The following is an 18,920-nucleotide window of genomic DNA, read 5'->3' on the forward strand; positions in this document are numbered from 1 at the left end:
AGAACATAGAAAGAAGAGCGTAGAGAAAAACAGCACAAGCGTATATAATACTTTTAAATGTGTTTAAAGTTTTTATTCATGCTTGTTATTTCTTGATTCACGGTTATTATATTTTGATCCGTGACCACGTTGTTTGCTATTCTGATCATTTTGCATTATTTTTTTCAGTTTGTGCAATATATTTTTACGTATTTTAAATTTTTTGATTCACGCTTATTATTTTTTGATCTGTGGCTGCAATACTTTAGACAGGATATTGATCCCATAAGAGATCGTTAATTTAGTTGTATAGCCTACATACATGTGACATTAGAACAAAATATGTGGATATAAAAACAAGTAATAATCTCAGGATTTACTGGATTTTACACGATTCTTTTTGTAGTGTGGTATTGGTGGTGATGTACTAAAATAAACATTGCCACGTGTGGACCTTCCTTCTTCTCACCATTGATTCCTGATGGTTAAGAGGACAATTACTTGAGTCGCCCCCTGTCTTTTCACAGAATAGTAAAACGGCGAGCGCGTCGAGTATAAACACCTCGTCCGTTTGGGGAGGTGCCCGCGCAGTCTGCGGAGACTCGCGCTGCGGAGCCAGGCGAAAGTATAAACAAGGCTTAACCCTAACTCCTAAGTATATGTTGTTAATTATTATTACTCCTCAATTACTCTATACAAGGACACCTTAAAATAAAGTGTAACCTAAATTAACACCAATGTTATTTATAGAGCACAATTACATCAACAGCTGTTGACAATGTGCTGTACATAACATAGTATACAGATAAACACATACAAACAACCACTAATAGTCCTTGGTTTGAGGATCTCAGAGACTGATCAGTGTATAAACACAATGTACTGATGTTACTCAACCAGAATGTGTTTTTTGCCGCCAAGGTTATACCACCGCAGTTGCGACGGGAAATCCATTTCTGCTCTTGACCGCCAAGTGGCGCTATAACTATAGATTTTCACATGTTATGGAGTGGACGTATCACAACGTGTTTTCTCGAGTAGCAGACAACTGCACCATGTGAGAGATAGATTAGTTTTCTAATAGGTTACATGAATTAAGCTCTGCATGGGAGTATTAGGAGTGATAAGACAATAGCCTAGTAGGCAGCACTACAACATGTGGCTTCTCAAACCAACATCATAGTTAGGTCACAAAATGTAGCCTCTAGTTTAATATTTGTGACAAATAAAAACGTTTGAAAGGTACATGTGTTGTTTCATCTTTTACTCCCTTGCTGACGCATGCCGGGTCTCTCTCGTTTAGGTAATAAAATAAAACGTTTCAGGGAAGACACACTTCATATTATATTGTAGGCTAGATAATAATATTGTATATGCCTGCGCCTGGACGCGATGACAACGCAGTCCTGAAGTGTCAACTAGTCTTTCCTCTGTGAAGACCTATGGAGTTTCCTTTGTGTATTTTTTATTCAATCAAACATTCTGCATTTGAGAGTAAAACTAATTATTTTGTAATTAAAAAAATTAAAAGATTGCAAAAAAGTCTTCTTAAGGCTCAAAAATAAAGAAGTAGATACAATTATTTGCAGTGCATGTAAATCTTTGAAAACCTTTATTTTACTTTGTGCATTTCGAACACTTTTCATCACAAATGCACAAATTTTGCTATCTTTTCTGCTGTCTCGTGCGGGTCTAAATCTGTTGCTTGCAAGTTGTAAAGTTCTGCTGTGTCTCAGTGGGCGGTCTCTACCAACCAGGATGGAAGACCCTTTTCTATTGGTCACCCTGGATCGAAGTGACAGGTTAACCACACCCACTATGTTTCCCGCTGCTGCCGTGCAGATGACTGATTTAATATCACTGTGGCGAGCAGGACGAGGCCGGTGGCGTGATTACTGATGAGAGCGACACCTGTGTGACGCACCGGTCTCATGTCTCTCACGGAGGAGCGGAAGCATAAGAGGAGCGATGACAGTGAAGATGGAGAGAGGACAGGCCTGGAGTTTTGTGTTTTGTTTTGTTTTATTATGTGTGACAGCAGTCGTCCATGAGGGACTGCTGCCTTTACTTTCGTTTTGTATTTGTTCATTTATTAATTAAAGTATTTGAACGTTCGCCTCCTTCTTCCCACAATAACGAACTGTGTTACAATCACAAACTCAGTGACAAGTGAACTGAATTATTCTCTTCTTATGCTCTCCCATTTAAATACTTGGCTAAACCAGTCTTTTAGTTTTACCGCAGAATAGATTTTATTAGCCAACACAACAGCATAGCTAGCAGCCTGAGCCACCAATAGTAGCCTATACAAAAATTGGTTTTAAGTCAAGTCATCTTCATTTATATAGCGCTTTTAACAATGTTTTGTTCCAAAGCGGCTTTACATTGATAATAGGAAATGAAAGTAACAGAGATTGTTTTGGCTTTATAGCAGCTCTAGAATAAAGTTATTGTCCAGCTAAAGTTAGTTTTGATTGATTCACTTCCGTCGCAACGATCATGAGTTATTAGCTTAGGGGCCGCTAACACAACACTGTTTTAACAGAAAACTCAAGTTCTTTCTGCGCAAACTTCAAAAACGCGAACCCGTGAGAACGCTGATGGCGTGCACATGCGTATTACGAGTTCAGTCTATAGTATGCACGTTTGAATATATGTGCGCAGATGTGAATATATGCACGCAGGTAGTCCTTCCCTACAAGCCAACCCTCAACAAACTACTTGTCTGGCCTTAAATTTATAATACAGAATTTTTATTGCTTCCACGCAAACCGGAATTATCCCGACAACGCTTTATCTGTAGAGAGATAAAGGGAGGGGAGGGAGGTCTTCACAGGGGAGAGACTAGTTGACACTTCAGGACTACGTTGTCGTCGCGTCCAGGCGCAGGTTCTTCATCGGATCTGGATACAGCCTGGATCCGGCGGACTGCGGTAAACCTCGGGATAAACAGAGAGACTAATATTAGCGTAGATGCCATTCTTCTTATGATGTAACGAGTACATCAGGATTTATGGGAAGTGTTCCCGGTTCCGGCTGACCTAAACTATGCAGCCTAACATTGAATTATAGAAGCCTATAATGTGTTATGTGTATGCTAGGTGTATGCAGCACTAAGATCGAGTAACACTAATAGCGAGATACAACCACGATCGGATGAGAAGAGCAAATCATTTGTAACTCTAATGAGAGCAGTCTCAGTACTATGGTATGGTCTAAATCCTGACTGAAAATCCTCGCAGATATCATTTCTTTCTAAAAAGGAACATAGTTGTGAGGATACCGCCATCGTGCACATGACATATAAACCGGCAGCTAACAGTAGCAAGTCACACTAAGCAACAGCCGGATTCTTTTCTGATAGTCAGCATTATTTAAATCTCTACTTAAGATTAAATATGAATATGAAAAAGTTTAAATGCACTTACATAACAGCAAAAAGTTAAAAACTGCTGGGAAAAATATCTAAAACCTGTCTTGCTAGATAAGTGCATGTAAAACAATTTAATCTATATATCATTAACAAAAGAAAACCTGTGAAGTAATTTATATTTATAAATGTATTTTATGTACCTATATTATCATTATAATTTTTAAGCCTAATATTGTTAAAAGTCAATGTAACTTCTTTTCTGCTGCAAGCAGAATGACGGTTCCGAGTAGTCTAATGAAATGATCCGGAAGTTATGGCAGATCAGACATGATTACCAAAACCCGACCCTTTGGCCCGACTTCACTGGTTTAGCCAACATTGAGTATTTAAATGGGGGAGCATAACAAGTGAATAATTCAGTTCACTTGCCACTGAGTTTATGATATTAAATCAGTAAAGGACCTGTTGCTCGCCATGTTACAAGTTCGCACGCTCTTCTCTCAGACACAGCAGCGGAAAACGAAGTGGGCGTGGTCAACCTGTCACTTCGATCCAGGGTGACCAATAGAAAAGGACCTTTCATCCTGGTTGGTAGAGACCGCCCACTGAGATACAGCTTGAAAGTCCACCGCTAGTGCAACGTGAATATTCACATTTTTAATTGTCCATAACAACCCGAAAACTTGCCTGCTTGCCTTGCACATCTAACGTTAATTAATGGGCGGCCTCCTCCAATAGTACTGACAGCTGGGCTCAGCTTGCAGGTTCGCTTAGTGGCAAACATTTTTCATTTGATTGGTTCAACCGGCACCCGCCCGAATTTAATTAAAATATTTTTTTTCGTCACGTCATCCACCCGATCGCATCTCTAGAGTGTGTGTGTGCGCCTTTAGGCCTAGCCTATATAATAATTTTTTTGTTGTTCTTTGAATTAGTCAATTATTTTAAATAAAATTAAAATCATTCATTATTTCATTATTACGTAATGATTTAATTTCTATAGGCTATATTTTTGAAAATAGATTAGGCTCTTTGACACTGTTTTTGTTTTTAGATCAACAAATAATAGCCCAAAATGATTGTCTTGATAATGTCATGCATAAGACTTTTTTTTTTCTCCTGTCCTGGACTCAGTCTTGACTTGGACTCAACCTTTTTGGACTCGGTCTTGTCTTGGACTCGAACCTCTTTGGACTTGGTCTTGACTTGGACTCGACTAGTCCTGGTCTTGGACTTGTCTTGGACTTGACAAATCTGGTCTTGACAACAGCCCTATTAATCACTTACGTGCAATAGGAGTCGGGCCTCCATGGCCTCCTTGCAGGTGATGAAATATGGCTTCATTAGCAAGATATCTTGACGTAATTTCTGCAGTGCAAGAATTATCAGAAAATTACTTTAGATTGCTTTTTATTGAATGATGTTTATGTTCAGCAAATATTCTGCTCATATACTTCATAAATTAAACAAACAAATAGGTTTACAGCGTCATAATTTAAAAAAAGTTGCATGATTAAATTGTTGGTTACAGTCAAGAAAGTCAAAACCTTAGAACTTGAACAGGTGAAAAATCACTATTTTGAGGTGGGGTGGGGAGGTGTGGATATTTTACCAGTTGTTTTGTGGATACTCACTCTGATCTCCACCAGCTCCTCCACAAAGTTAAAGAGCAGAGGGTTGATCTCTTTCAGTCTGAGCACAGGCCTTGACATCATCAGAGCAAGATAGCGCATGGATGAACGACACACCTGAACACATCAATACACAAACCAAAATCAGAGGTTTTTACCAAACTGAAAAATAGCGAAAGGACAGCACTTTGGATGGATATACACACACATACATATATATATATATGTACATAAATATGTACATATATATGAAGAGTTCAGATGCAAAAGCCTCTAAGTGCCATCTGAAATTTTCTTCTAGAATGATCATTTTTTATCAAGCTTGTATATTTAAATTCAGTAATTTCACTTAAATGGCAATGAAAATTACCTATTAATTGTCATTTAAGTGAAACTACTGAACTTAAATATACGAGCTTGATAAAAATGATCATTCTAGAAAAAAAATTCAGATGGCACTTAGAGGCTTTTGCATCTGAACTCTTCTATATATATATCTGGTCATAGGCATGAGGCAATCACAGCTGTGCTTAAGTGTCTTAACACTTTTTTAAATCTTAAAAAAACCTTGTGTGCGTAACTACCTTCTTCTGCCATGGATTCAAATCTCAAGTTGACAGTCTCTGTTACTAATATGAAAATACAATCAGTGCCATATTAGTGTATTATTGAGATTATTAAAAGTATTATTAGATAGACAGACTAAGTGTGTGTGGTTTCAGTTTTAACATGACAAACATCTTTGCATACATAACATAATTGCCAAGTGCAATTAACCCTCTGGGGCCTAAGCCCTTTTTGGTCCGTTTTCTCTATTTTTACATTTGGGCTAACAAACCATATGTAATGGAGATGGAACACCATGTGTTTGGTATCTATGGATTCAGAAGACCCTAAGCTAACATAAGAATGCATGTAATGTGTTTATAAAGGAAGTATGAGTAAAAAAAATACAATAAACTAGATAATTTCAAAAACGAAAATTTTATTTTAGTCATTTATTACTGAAAATCACACCTTACACAACAATAGTGAACAGTTTTTGAACAAAAAATATATTTTTCAAACCCTTTGCTTGACAGACATTTGTAATTGTTTAATCAAAAGTGTAAAGAACAATTAAATAATTAACTTTATATACAAACAGTCCCAGGCGTTTTTTCTCATGCCAGTGATTCGAATTTCTCCTCGTCACTTTCCAGTAACTGTTAATATTGTTCCAGAGCTTGTTCTGAGGTAAATCTTTTACTGCTTGCCATCATAAAAATGCTAAAACAATAAAATAATAATGCTATAATTGCTAATATGCTATATATATATATAAATATTATAATCGTTCTGTCTCTCTCATAAATCTGTGTGTGTAATTCTCCGCTCCGTTCGCTCTCTGTCTCCTTCTCCACTCGACACTGTTTGCGTCATATCACTTACTATAGTCCCACACCTTGCAAAGCTACAGAGTCCTCTGATTAGCTAGAATACGTCATGGTAACCTTCCTCTGATTGGGTAAGAAAAATATTCCTCCCAGCGGCAACTTTTCCATTGGTCTTTGCGCGTGGAATATTCCTAACAACATCGATTTCATTGGCCTTATACGCAGTGGTATTGCGCAACAAGGAAGTGTATATACCATATACCACTGTTTTCAGCGGAGTCTGAGGAAGACGGCAAAAAAAGACCACATCTCTCTATCATTAATAGTTTTTAAGATAATTACACATTTGTAAAAGTATGCCATTTTGGGTGGTACCGCCCAATCCGTCCCCAGAGGGTTAAACTGTGCAAAATGAAAAAAGTGCGATCACTTTCCTTTGTTATATAGCTTTCATTCACTAGGTCAATTCATAAATTTGTAAAAAAATAAAATAAAATTCTGTTTGCCATGTCTGCTAATGTAATATCTTTGTCATAGCATTCTTTCAACGGTTAAGGGGATTTCACATGATGGGTGTCAGTGCTGTTCAATGCATAAATCTCTATGAAGTGAAGCGTCAGATTCAGCGTTATGTAACAATGTAACCTGCATTGAAGTCACTGAAAAATCAAGAAGGGTATAGCTGCAGCCTGGAGATCTCCAAAGTGGGAGCTACAAAACGGGACTAGTCTAAAAATTCCACTGGTCTTGTCAATCAAATTGCTGATTTCCTGCACAATGCTAAATACCAAACCCCAAACTATACCCTACACCCCACCTTCTGCAAAATCTTGAGTCCCAGGACAAACTGTTTATATTGATCTGTAAATGTATCAATTCAGATGCAGCTTCTGAAAAAAACATGGCCCTGTAGCCTAAAACTTTGTGTAAGTTGAATCAAATAAAATATTTCTTTCTAAAGCTCCTTTTTGTAATGTCTATATAATGCTTTTTTCATTTAACACAATGACTTCAAATTATCTTTTGGGGGTAATTTCTTAGCCAAATTTGATGTGTGATTAATTTGCGATTAATTCGATTAATTAATCGGCATATGTAATTATTTAGATTAAATAAAGTAATCGCTTGACAGCCCTAATTTAATTATTATTTCATTAAATTGTCTGCATTTGGATCCTCTCTGTTATCTCTGAGTCTCTCCTCGTCAGAAATGATTTTATCACAAAAGAATAAATGATTAGCAAGATTTTAGAAAGGCTGCAAACAAGACACAGCTGGGAACAATCAGGAACTAATCAACAAGAAAAACTACAAAGGACTACAAAACATGGTGCAAAACAGGAAATAACATTAGTCCACACAAGACAAGGGGAAAACAAGACAGGAATCATTACAGATAATTGGCATCAATTATCTGAACTGAACTGATAAATTATCAATTATCTGAACTGAAACCCCTGAACTGTCGGCGCCACCCTGGAGGCTTCCTGTTCTCCTAAGCCACACCCTCGTCAGCCTCTACTGTTACAGTTTGTGTTTATTTGTTCACTTTAGAGTTTGTTTTTGATCAGTTCTGCTCATGTCTGTTTCTAGGTTGGTTTTCAGTCTGTTAATTGGCTCAGTTCTCTCCGTTTGTCACTGTGGTTTCTAATTGATTGTTAGTTCTGTTCAGGTGTGTCTTGGTAATTAGCTCCTCAGTTGCTGTTATTTAAGCTCTGTTTCTTTCAGTTCTTTGTCAGTTCTACGTTGCATTAAGTTGGTTGTTCTGTTCATGTTCCTGAGCATCTGTTTTGTGAAGTTTTGAGTTTGTTTTCTGAATAAAGCTGCTGCACTTAGATCCTGTTTCTCTGCTGCAACCAGCCTGTGACAAAAAACAAACTACAAAGGAAACATGGTGCAAAACAGGAAATAAAATAAAAGTTCACACAAGACAAGGGGAACACAAGACAGAAATCATGACAAGCCTATTAAGTATCTAATCTTTGAGTATTTGGTGCTGCGATGAACACCACTACGAAAACAACAATCTGAAAGGCTGTTTAAAACATTTAAAGACTGTTCAGAAACAGAAAGTAGCATTGCTGCTTTGTTTACAGGGTTACCGGGGTAACGGCTGCATTTCTGCAGTTCCATAAGAGCCATCAGCTGCCAGAGAGTGAATGTGCATTTTCATTCAGCACGTCTCCTTCACTCATTCCGCCATGCTTCTCGTCTGTGTTGGGCTTGTTTACATCAGAGTAAGCATGCCTCGATACAACAAAGAGCAGTGTTGTGCATTTTAACCGGTTGATGAGAAAAGTATTCTTAAAATGCCTTCTAAAAATCTGAATAATTCTCAATAAATAACTATTCACTGTATTTTGAAGTGCCTATGATAACAATAAAGTGCATTTTCATTATCGTGATATATCGTTATATATCGTGATATATCGTACTACCGTATATCTGCACATGTCTACAGCCTAACAGGTATTTTTTGTATTATTTGGTAGAATTCATTACTCATTTTAAACCCATTATTCATGCCTTTCCAAATAATTTATTTGGCTTTGGGTCTATATCTACTTAATATAGCAATGTGCCGTTAGCTTTGCAAAATGCTAAAGCAAACTCTATTGAAATCAATAGTGAGTCAAGTCTCAAATTTTCTGCCTTTGTAGAGTGTTCCATATTAGCCACTTATAATAGCCACTTTCCATTTCAGTCAAGATGCAGCCTTAGAAGGTAGCAACAAGATAACTCTAAGGGTGCTTCTCAATATCCCTCCTCATCTCCTCGCTCCTCCGTCCTCCATCCTATGACCCGGAAACCGTTCGAGCTCAGCCATCTTGAAGGATATCTCAATTCTCTAATTGCACTGCGAGGAGTCGAGGATCAAGGAGTGATGAGGCTTCTTGAGGAGTCATGAGCGAGGATACACAGGTGTATCCTATGCAGAAGAGTTTTATCGACTAAAACGTGACGCACGTATCAATTCTCCTCCCCCTTCACATCGGTCATAATCATTTTAATTTATACTTTACCTTTGCAGTTTATATAAACCACACATCTCACATATTTCCTTGAGCGCTCGATCCTTTGAGCGCTGCTGATGACGCTGTGAAGTGACGCTCAAGTGATCAAGTATTCCAATGTATAAAAAAAAGCTTACATTCGATTCCTCTGTCCTCCTTTTCTTTCCTTGCAGCCTTCCCTCGCTTCCTACAGGGGGTGGAGCTGAGACGCGAGGAAAGGAAGCGAGGAAAGGTAACGAGGATGCACAAATAAGAATTGAGAAGCACCCTTGGATTCAGTATATTTTCCCACTAAGATTAAATGTTAGTGTACCTTACGGGGCTCAAACTCCCAGTTGTGTATGACTCTAGCTGGAACGATGGCTGTGTCATTCCAGTGGCAGCTGTTGCAGTAATACTGACCCGTATAATCACACTGTCGTGCCTCATTAGGAACACCCCCTACAAAACACAACACAGCACAACATTAGACTACTTCCTGTGCCAAAAGTAAAGTCTAAATATCCAAGTTATAACTCACAATTTTTTCCTATTCTAAAGCAATCATACAACCCTGAATCTAACACTTCTGACAACAACCACATAAAGAGTTCATCAAACAAAAAACTAAAAATATGTTTACATTCGTGTCGTCATCAGAGAAAAAGATAAATGCCAGAAAAACAAAAGAAGCCGTGATGCATGTTTGGAAAAAGCCTCACGCAAAGAGATGGGTGTCCGGCACTCAGCACATCTGTAGTCTTGCTTGTCCAAACCGACCTCAGGACAGATGCTGAGTTCATACTCAGACTGATGGCTGACCTTTGACCTCACACATGGTTTGTTGATAAGATTCATGCACTTGCTATGGCAACGGTAATAACAGCCTGGAATGAGAAATGGAAAGCAATTTATGATAGTTTTGAAACCAAATGTTAAGTTCTGTTCCCCATAATCACACAGTAAGATCTGAATCCATCCATTTATCCATTCTCCAAAATGCTTGTCCTATGTAGAGTTGCGGGGATGCTGTATGGCGTTATATGTGTGCCTCAATCCTGAGCGAGTAATTGTAAGTTTTGAGCACAGAGAACTATATTTTGCAAGCACATTATATTTTGAACAGAAATTAACAATCGCAAAAAAAAAAAAAAGTTTGAGCAAAGAAAAAACAATTCCGTGCTCAATAGATGTATTTGCTTGTTTGCTATTATCCATGTTAACGTGCAACAATAACCCCTCTCACGCAGTTTACTCAGGTGCTCTCTCACAAACTTATTCTCTGCGCTCCTGTCAAGTCCCTCTCTCTCTCTCTCAACCTCTTAATTCTGTGCGCGCTCAACTCTTGACACACACGCTCGCTCAACTTGCAACAGCGTTACAAGTGTGCCACAAAATCAACCAATCGGAAAATGAAAGGTCAATTGTGATTGGCTGTTGGTCTCCAATCAAATCGCTAGTAGAACCAAAGCCCGTCTTGTAGAACTATCCATAGATATCCATGTATCCATATATAATCCTTTATTATATGATAACTATGGAACTATCTACAGCATCCCGGAAGCTTACTAAAAAAAAATCGAATAAAATAACTGACTACAGCGAGACTAATGAATTAAAACACATTTTGGTAAGTATTTTATTTTTTTATTATTATTAACTTAAAAGTGCCTTGTTAGTTTTGTGTATTATAAATTATAATACACAAAAATAATAATTAAAATAATTATTATAATGGTGGTTTTCTTTAGATCACAGACATTACAGACATTAGCCTAGTAGTTGGAGGGCAAATTTTGTTTAATTGTTCGGAAAATGTCAGTTTTAAGAGTGAGGTCATTGTGTGAGGTGATTGACAGCTATATGTGACAGAGGAATATTATGACACTCCTCCAGAGATTCAGCTTATAATTTATAATGCTGTTGTGTTGTTTAACTTACAATATTATATCTCCTATTGTGACTAAAGTGGTGTGACATTTAGGTGTTGCTGTTCTGATGACATTGTCTGCGGCTGTGCTAGCGTTAGAATGCTTGAAAAGGATAAGTCAAAATATAATTTAGTCACAATAGGAGATATAATATTGTAAGTTAAACAACACAACAGCATTATAATACACAAAACTAACAAGGCACTTTTAAGTTAATAATAAAAAAAATACTTACCAAAATGTGTTTTAATCCATTAGTCTCGCTGTTATTTTTTTCGATTTTTTTTTCAGTAAGCTTCCGGGATGCTGTAGATAGTTCCATAGATATCATATAATAAAGGATTATATATGGATATGGATATATATGGATAGTTCTACAAGACGGGTTTTGGTTCTACTAGCGATTTGATTGGAGACCAACAGCCAATCACAATTGACCTTTAATTTTCCGATTGGTTGATTTTGTGGCACACTTGTAACGCTGTTGCAAGTTGAGCGAGCGTGTGTGTCAAGAGTTGAGCACGCACAGAATTAATAGGTTGAGAGAGAGAGAGAGGGACTTGACAGGAGCGCAGAGAATAAGTTTGTGAGAGAGCACCTGAGTAAACTGCGTGAGAGGGGTTATTATTGCACGTTAATATGGATAATAGCAAACAAGCAAATACATTTATTGAGCACGGAATAGTTTTTTCTTTGCTCAAACGAATTTTTTTTTTGCGATTGTTAATTTCTGTTCAAAATATAATGTAATGTGCTTGCAAAATATAGTTCTCTGTGCTCAAAACTTACAATTACTAGCTCAGGATTGAGGCACACATATAACGCCATATGCTGAAGCCTATCCCAGAGTCTCGCAGCGAAGGCAGTAAGCAGTAAGATCTGAATGTGCTGAAGCAATTAAAATAATAATTCATCACAGCCCAGTGTCAGAATAAAAAGCCTGAAGTGTGAATTACTTCACTCAAGATTTGTCCAAGGTTTTGTGAACAGTGTACCACAAATCACACTAAGTAAATACACATGATTGAAACATCAAGGAATGGTCCACCCAAAAATGTCTCATCATTAAAAAAAGTCTCTCAGTATTTATACACCATCTTGCCTTTCCAAACCTGTGTGCTATTTTTTTTCCCAGTGGAACGCAAACATCAAAATGTTTGAAGAATGAAAACGCAATATGGCAATACACCATTTTTAAAATTCTAAATGTGATTTCTGGCAAGATACAAGGGGGAAAAGATAACGATTATGAGTAAACAATCATTTACATTTCTGTCTGTTCTTTGTAGAACACAAATAGCATCAGAAGGCTTAAAATATAGCGGACTAGTCATATGGACTACTTTCATATGGAGATATTTATGATAGTTCTATTGTACTTTATACTGGGAACTTTAAGCTGGAAAAGAGCTGTGGAATATTTTTTTCTTTTATATTCTGGTTTGGAAAGATAGTATAATAATGACTGAGTCATGTGTCTTCTTCATAAAATTGTTTGCATTAGGTTCAGCTAAGATGGTCTGACCTGTGCAGGTATACCAGGTCTGAATGAGACCCCATATGATGGTGCTACACTTGTCACATGTCTGCTTCACACTCTTGCTCTTCTCCTTTGAGAAGCGATGTTCTAATAGAACCTGCAGGTTTGGCTCATCTTCCTCTGGGTCCTGTTCAAATCCAACACAACAGTAAAACACAGAATTACACAATTTATGTACTACTAGCCAATAGTTTGGACACACTTAATGAATTTATATTTCTCATTAACACAAACATGTTTTGATTGTGATAGGGTTGATGTGTGTAATGTCGTAAGCTTCAAATTGGATTGTTGTTATGACTTGCGCATACTGCAAAAAGTTCCCCGCTGTTGGCACATACTAACCACTCTCATACCACTGCTTCTTTTCTTTGTTTTAATAAGCAGACTTTTTATTTATCTATTTCAGGTCCCTTCCGGTAGATGACAGGCACACAAAGCTTTGTGCCGTGCTGCTAATCAAGTGGTAAAAAGGCCCTTCTTGCACCCAAAACAAGGCATCTGTGTATGAGAGTCCAAAGCAAGACATGGGACAACGTTGTCTTGCAATACTTTACATACGATGAATGAAAGGAGAATATTAGATTGACACGACAGTAACACTACATTCAACAACAACAACAACAACAGTTCATTCCGTGCGTCATACGTCATTACGCCATTTCTACATCATTGCATATGCGTAGAACGTTACAGTTACGGTTTTCAATCTGATCAAGTGTTTACATGTCCAATCGAATGGATTAGAAAATGTTTAAACCACCCCTTATAATCCGAATGAAAATTTTATTGGATTTGACCCATTAATTCTGATTGACGTGGTTACATGTGACTTTTTGGTTACACTATATTTTAAGGTGTCATTGTTACAGTGTATTTATACATTTACTGTGTGTACTGTTACATGTACTGAGTAATATTAAGTGACTACATGTACTTACTATAGGGTTAGGGTAGGATTAAGATTTGGTTGAGGGTTAGTTGCATGTAATTATGCATAATTTACTGTTATTACTATGGTAAGTGCATGTAACATAGGTAACAAGGACACTGTAAAATAAAGTGTTACCGACTTTTTTATTCTGACTCTGCTACTAGTCCGATTACAAAATTGGATTATTAGGGTCCATATAAACGCAGCTAATGTAACGTGTATAGTACCATATTAATGTATTTGCATATTTTTAGGATGCTTACATTGTATTATTGTAAAATAATAAGTATGTACAAAGTCATGTGTACATTACATTTTAATTAATGTTTACATTTTAATATGGTAGAGACAACAAACATTTTGCTCAACTTTAGTTTTGACTTGAACTTATTGACTGGTTATTTTTTAAATCAATATTCTGCGTGCAAACCTTTAGTTCCTGTAGTTTGAGCCGAAGGTGGATTAGTTTGACCACTGTGTCCTTCTGTTTCTCAGAATGTTCTGGCAGTTCCAGGATCAGTCTCTTGCACTCCTCTATTGCCTGTTTCAGCTGCTCTACATCAGACGGCACAAACGAACCCTGTGCAAACATCCACACATTTTAGTGCTTTAAAAAAATAGTATGATCAACTCTTTCTGAAACAATTACTTTATGAGAGGTTTCAATGCTTGAAGGAATAGTTTATCCAAAAATTTTAATTTTGTCACCATTTACCTTCATGTTGTCCCAATCCTGTATGACAAAAAACAAAACAAAGATATTGTGAAGAAAGTTTCACCTGTTTTGTCTATACAGTGAAAGTCAGGTTTCAAGTTCCAAAAAGGACATAAAGATTTAATATACTGTATTACTGCAGCGATCAATGCTAAAAGTTTTTTCTGCTGGCCCAATCTGTTATGACAACAACATTTTATAAACCAGTGAAATTTCCCAATTCTCGATTCTATTTTCTATACCACAACAAAAACTACTAAAAGTAGTAAAAAGACTAATAAAAAGTTCAAACATCATTAAAACAAGTAAACTAATAAAATTAGAACAAATAAATACATTATAAAAGATAGCAAAAACAAATACAACAGAACAAAGATATGTTATGTATCTGAAACGCAAGTATCAAACGCGAAACGCAAGTAACTTTGTGGGAGGATCTCAGACGCTGTTGCTATTATACCGGCGGGATAAATGACTCTTGCGCCCGATGCAAATCTAAAATGGGTTGGTCTGAAGTAGCTACATTACTCATAGGTGTGGATTGGGCGTAACGTGAAATAAACCAATCAGAGCATCATCTCACATTCCCTTTAAGAGCAGGCGCGCTTGTTCCATGGCGGATTGCTATTATAACGGCGGATTTGCCAGGCGCACGCCAAGAGCGGTTCATAGCCGAGGAGACCGACGTTCTCGTCAGGGCCGTAAAACACAGAGAAGTGACATTGTATGGGGATGGGAGAAACCCACCCAAATAAGCTTCGGTTAAACAGGCGTATACTAATTTGGGTAAATGTGTAAGCTAGATTTATGCCTATTTTTTCACATCTTCATGGACACCATAATGATTTTTCCTTGTAATTATGTATGGTTTGCAAAAATGTCAACTGCTGCGTTTGTGTAGATGAGAGAAGCAAAGTGTATGCACGTTGTGCACACGCTACATTATGGCCAAGCATGCGCCCTTAAAATAGCATCTGAACGCCACTGAAAATGCGCCACTGACTTTAGACTAGGTTTTTCCTGGTCTGTGGCGGAATTGTTTTCTGGAACTGCAAAATAGCACCAGGGAACGTTCGCGCCGGAACACGCCTCCTCTTTTCGCTGAACCGCCCTCGGAGAGCAAGTTCATTCCCTAATTTACCAACGGGAAAAGTCCGCTGTGCGTAGGGTGCAAAATAGGAATGATGCATGCGTCGGTGTATAAAGTCAATTGCGCTGGGTGCAAGATAGGGCCCTATAACTGTAATAATAGGGCCAAAACAGCAGAAACATTCTTCTATACAGTATATATAAAAACTTTTTTGCTCACCAGCCACTGTGGCTAGTGGTATTCCAAAGTTACTAGCCACTGTCATTTTCACTGGCCACAATTTTGACATCGATACCATAGGGGAAAACTGCCATACAGATATTTTTAATATTATCTCATAATTTGGAAGCCAGTATATTAGGCTACTGTCACGTTAAGACCTGACGCACGGACCCATTATACTGTTTTATCTAGCCAATAGGACTATACTTCTCTTTATGTGCACGCACTTTGGGTGTGAGCACAAAATTATGCTGAATACGCCCAATCCCACGGCAAAATTCAAGCCCTGTAACACCAACATCCGGAGGAAATGAAATGAGTGAGTATGGAGTGAAATGAGTGAGTGGGTTTGTGTGTCAGCTTGCTGTCGGAGAGATTAGAGAGCAAGAACGTGTGCAGCTGGTATTGTGTCTCCTGCAGAAGAGTTTCAGATATTTCAGTATCGTATCGGAAAATCTATATTTTTGATCAACCCGCCAAAGTGCCTGGTAGGAATGGGTTGGCAGGTGTTAATGTCAAGCCCTGTATATATAGCTCAAATTTAGAACAACATGGGGGTAAGTCAATTATAATAGAATTTAAATGTTTGGGTGAATTATTTGAAGTCAAGTTATTCTGAGTCAAGTGAAATGCTTTGCCTCAGAGGACCACGGTGTTACATACATAAACATATATAATAGAGATGCACCAATTGCAATATTTTGTACGTTTTTGCTAGAAGTACAGACTTTTGTCAATACCGATCTTATTTCTAAGAACTATAATTGACAGCATATACAAACAAAAACCTTTTCTTTAAAGGAGGGGTGAAATGCTATTTCATGCATACTGAGTTTTTTACACTGTTAAAGAGTTGGATTCCCATGCTAAACATGGACAAAGTTTCAAAAATTAAGTTGTATGTTTGATGGAGTATTTCTGTGCCAAAAATACTCCTTCCGGTTTGTCACAAGTTTCGGAAAGTTTTTTTCGAGTATGGGCATGTGTGACGTCAGATGCGGCGGAATTTCCTTATACGGGTCCTAAGGGCACTTCTCCCGGAAGGGCACGCGCGCACCCGTAGACCAGAGCGAGAGAGCGAAAGCAGTACGCCCATCAAAGCGCTGTGCTCACTGCAGTCACAGGACTTTGTTTGTCCTCTGTACAGACTCTTATGGACAGCTTCATCTAATGCCAAGTTCACATTAGGCCCGATTTTCGCACGCCAACAGGTTTTGTGAGATTGCCGACAAATGCCAAAATCATAGGCAAATCGGTGCTCATGAACACGAGTGACAATAACGCAGTGTGAATGATCAAAGACGCAATCTGAGAGAATCGCCGACGAATTAAAACAAAACTAGAAAGAAAACAAAACTAGAAGTATTTCGCATTTCATGGAAAGAGAGCACAATTGCATACGGAGAGGCCTTAAAAGCTAGATCTGCTTATTTTTCAACCTTATTAGAAGAAAATAAACAAAACCCAAGGTATTTATTTGAAACAGTGGCTAAACGAACAAAAAATAAAGCTTCAAGCCCAGACGTTTCCAAGCAGCACAGCAGTAATGACTTTATGAACTTCTTCACTTATTATTATTGGATTGATAATATCAGGGAGAAAATTATAACTATGCAACCGTCTACTACAGTATCACATCAGGCATTGCATTGTAGTCTCCTTAAGGAAAAATTTGATTCATTCATTGCTATAGGAGAGGAAGAATTCTCTAAACTCATTAAATCATCTAAATCGACAACATGTATGTTAGACCCTATACCGACTAAGCTACTGAAAGAGATGCTTCCAGAGGTCATAGATCCTCTTCTTAATATCATTAATTCATCTTTGTCATTAGGATACGTACCAAAAACTGTTAAGCTGGCTATGATTAAACCGCTTGTTAAAAAAACGCAACTTGAGCGTACAGAATTAGTCAATTACAGGCCGATCTCGAATCTACCTTTTCTGTCAAAGATACAAGAAAAGGCTAGCCTGGCAAGCCAGACCTACATCAAGATGTTAGGTCTGGCAACTCTCCATAGACACGGCTCAATCCGAGGGGCGGGATAAACGGCTGTCTTTCAAATTCCCTCTGCACGCAATAGGACAGCGCTTCAACCAACCAGTATGAGGCGCCGTCTAGGGCTTAAATCAAACTTCATTCACGCACACATATATTAAACGCTTGCAAACATATATACTAAGTAGTCACACATACATATATACTGCTGAATGCTCAAACTAATACATATGAAATGCACAACGTCACACCTAAAGTCGCTCACGCACACACACGCAAACTCTACACACACGAGACGCGCGGAACTCTCCGCGCACATACTCATCTGAGACACGAACACACACACACGCAAACTCAGATGAGTATGTGCGCGGAGAGTTCCACGCGTCTCATGTGTTAGTACTACTTAGTATATGTGTATGCAAGCGTTTCATATATGTGTGCGTGAATGAAGTTTGATTCAAGCCCTAGACGGCACCTCAGTGGAGCTAACGTTAGTTGATAGATTCAACTTTTGCCATATCTGGCCGGCAAAAAACTAAGAACACATCTTCCTTTTTTAAGAATGACTTAGGTGCCATTCTTTGCTCTTTTCTCAAAGAAAAACTTAACTCCAAGTCATAGACTGTAAAAAATATAACTTAACTCCAAGTCCTCCAGAGTCGCGGCCAAAGCCGATTCGAAAGACTGTTCTCCAGCAGCCGCCATTCTTTGTTTTCAAGTAGCAGGGGGAACCGTCGCAACTCTGTCGTCATTATGTTAAGCCCGCCCCGCCTACTCTATACACGATGTGATTGGCCTGACCCAATTTAGGTTTTTGCAGCTCTAAAGTCAACGGAGAGTTGCTAGACTACCCTGGCTGCAAAATACATTTTGCTGCCGCAAGGGTGCGTCTAGATTTCTAGGCTAAGAAAAGGCGGTATCCTCACAACTATGTTCCTTTTTAGAAAGAAATTATATCTGCGAGGATTTTCAATAAGGATTTAGACCGTACCATAGTACTGAGACAGCTCTCATTAGAGTCACCAATGATTTGCTCTTATCATCCGATCATGGTTGTATCTCTCTATTAGTGTTACTCAATCTTAGTGCTGCATTTGACACTATTGACCACAACATTCTTTTAAATAGACT

At 38.0% G+C, this 18,920-nt stretch overlaps 1 protein-coding gene across 6 annotated transcripts in view; it reads right to left on the bottom strand.

Moving 5' to 3' along the window:
• def8 (differentially expressed in FDCP 8 homolog) overlaps positions 1-18,920 on the bottom strand; it is a 120,317-nt gene that overhangs the window by 13,732 nt on the left and 87,665 nt on the right. For all 6 annotated transcript variants that reach the window (XR_013821522.1, XR_013821523.1, XM_079874231.1 and 3 more), the window contains 7 exons: positions 14,473-14,490; positions 14,188-14,337; positions 12,809-12,950; positions 10,075-10,239; positions 9,687-9,814; positions 4,987-5,100; positions 4,640-4,720 (listed from right to left, as the gene is read on the bottom strand). Coding sequence is in view for 4 of the 6 variants with exons in the window: in XM_079874231.1 (XP_079730357.1) it covers positions 4,640-4,720; positions 4,987-5,100; positions 9,687-9,814; positions 10,075-10,239; positions 12,809-12,950; positions 14,188-14,337; positions 14,473-14,490 (798 nt within the window). In the remaining 2 variants the exon portion in view is untranslated. The remainder of the gene's footprint in view (positions 1-4,639; positions 4,721-4,986; positions 5,101-9,686; positions 9,815-10,074; positions 10,240-12,808; positions 12,951-14,187; positions 14,338-14,472; positions 14,491-18,920) is intronic.

This window comes from Squalius cephalus (assembly GCF_949319135.1).
Source record: "Squalius cephalus genome assembly, chromosome: 6".
Lineage (NCBI taxonomy): Eukaryota > Metazoa > Chordata > Actinopteri > Cypriniformes > Leuciscidae > Squalius > Squalius cephalus.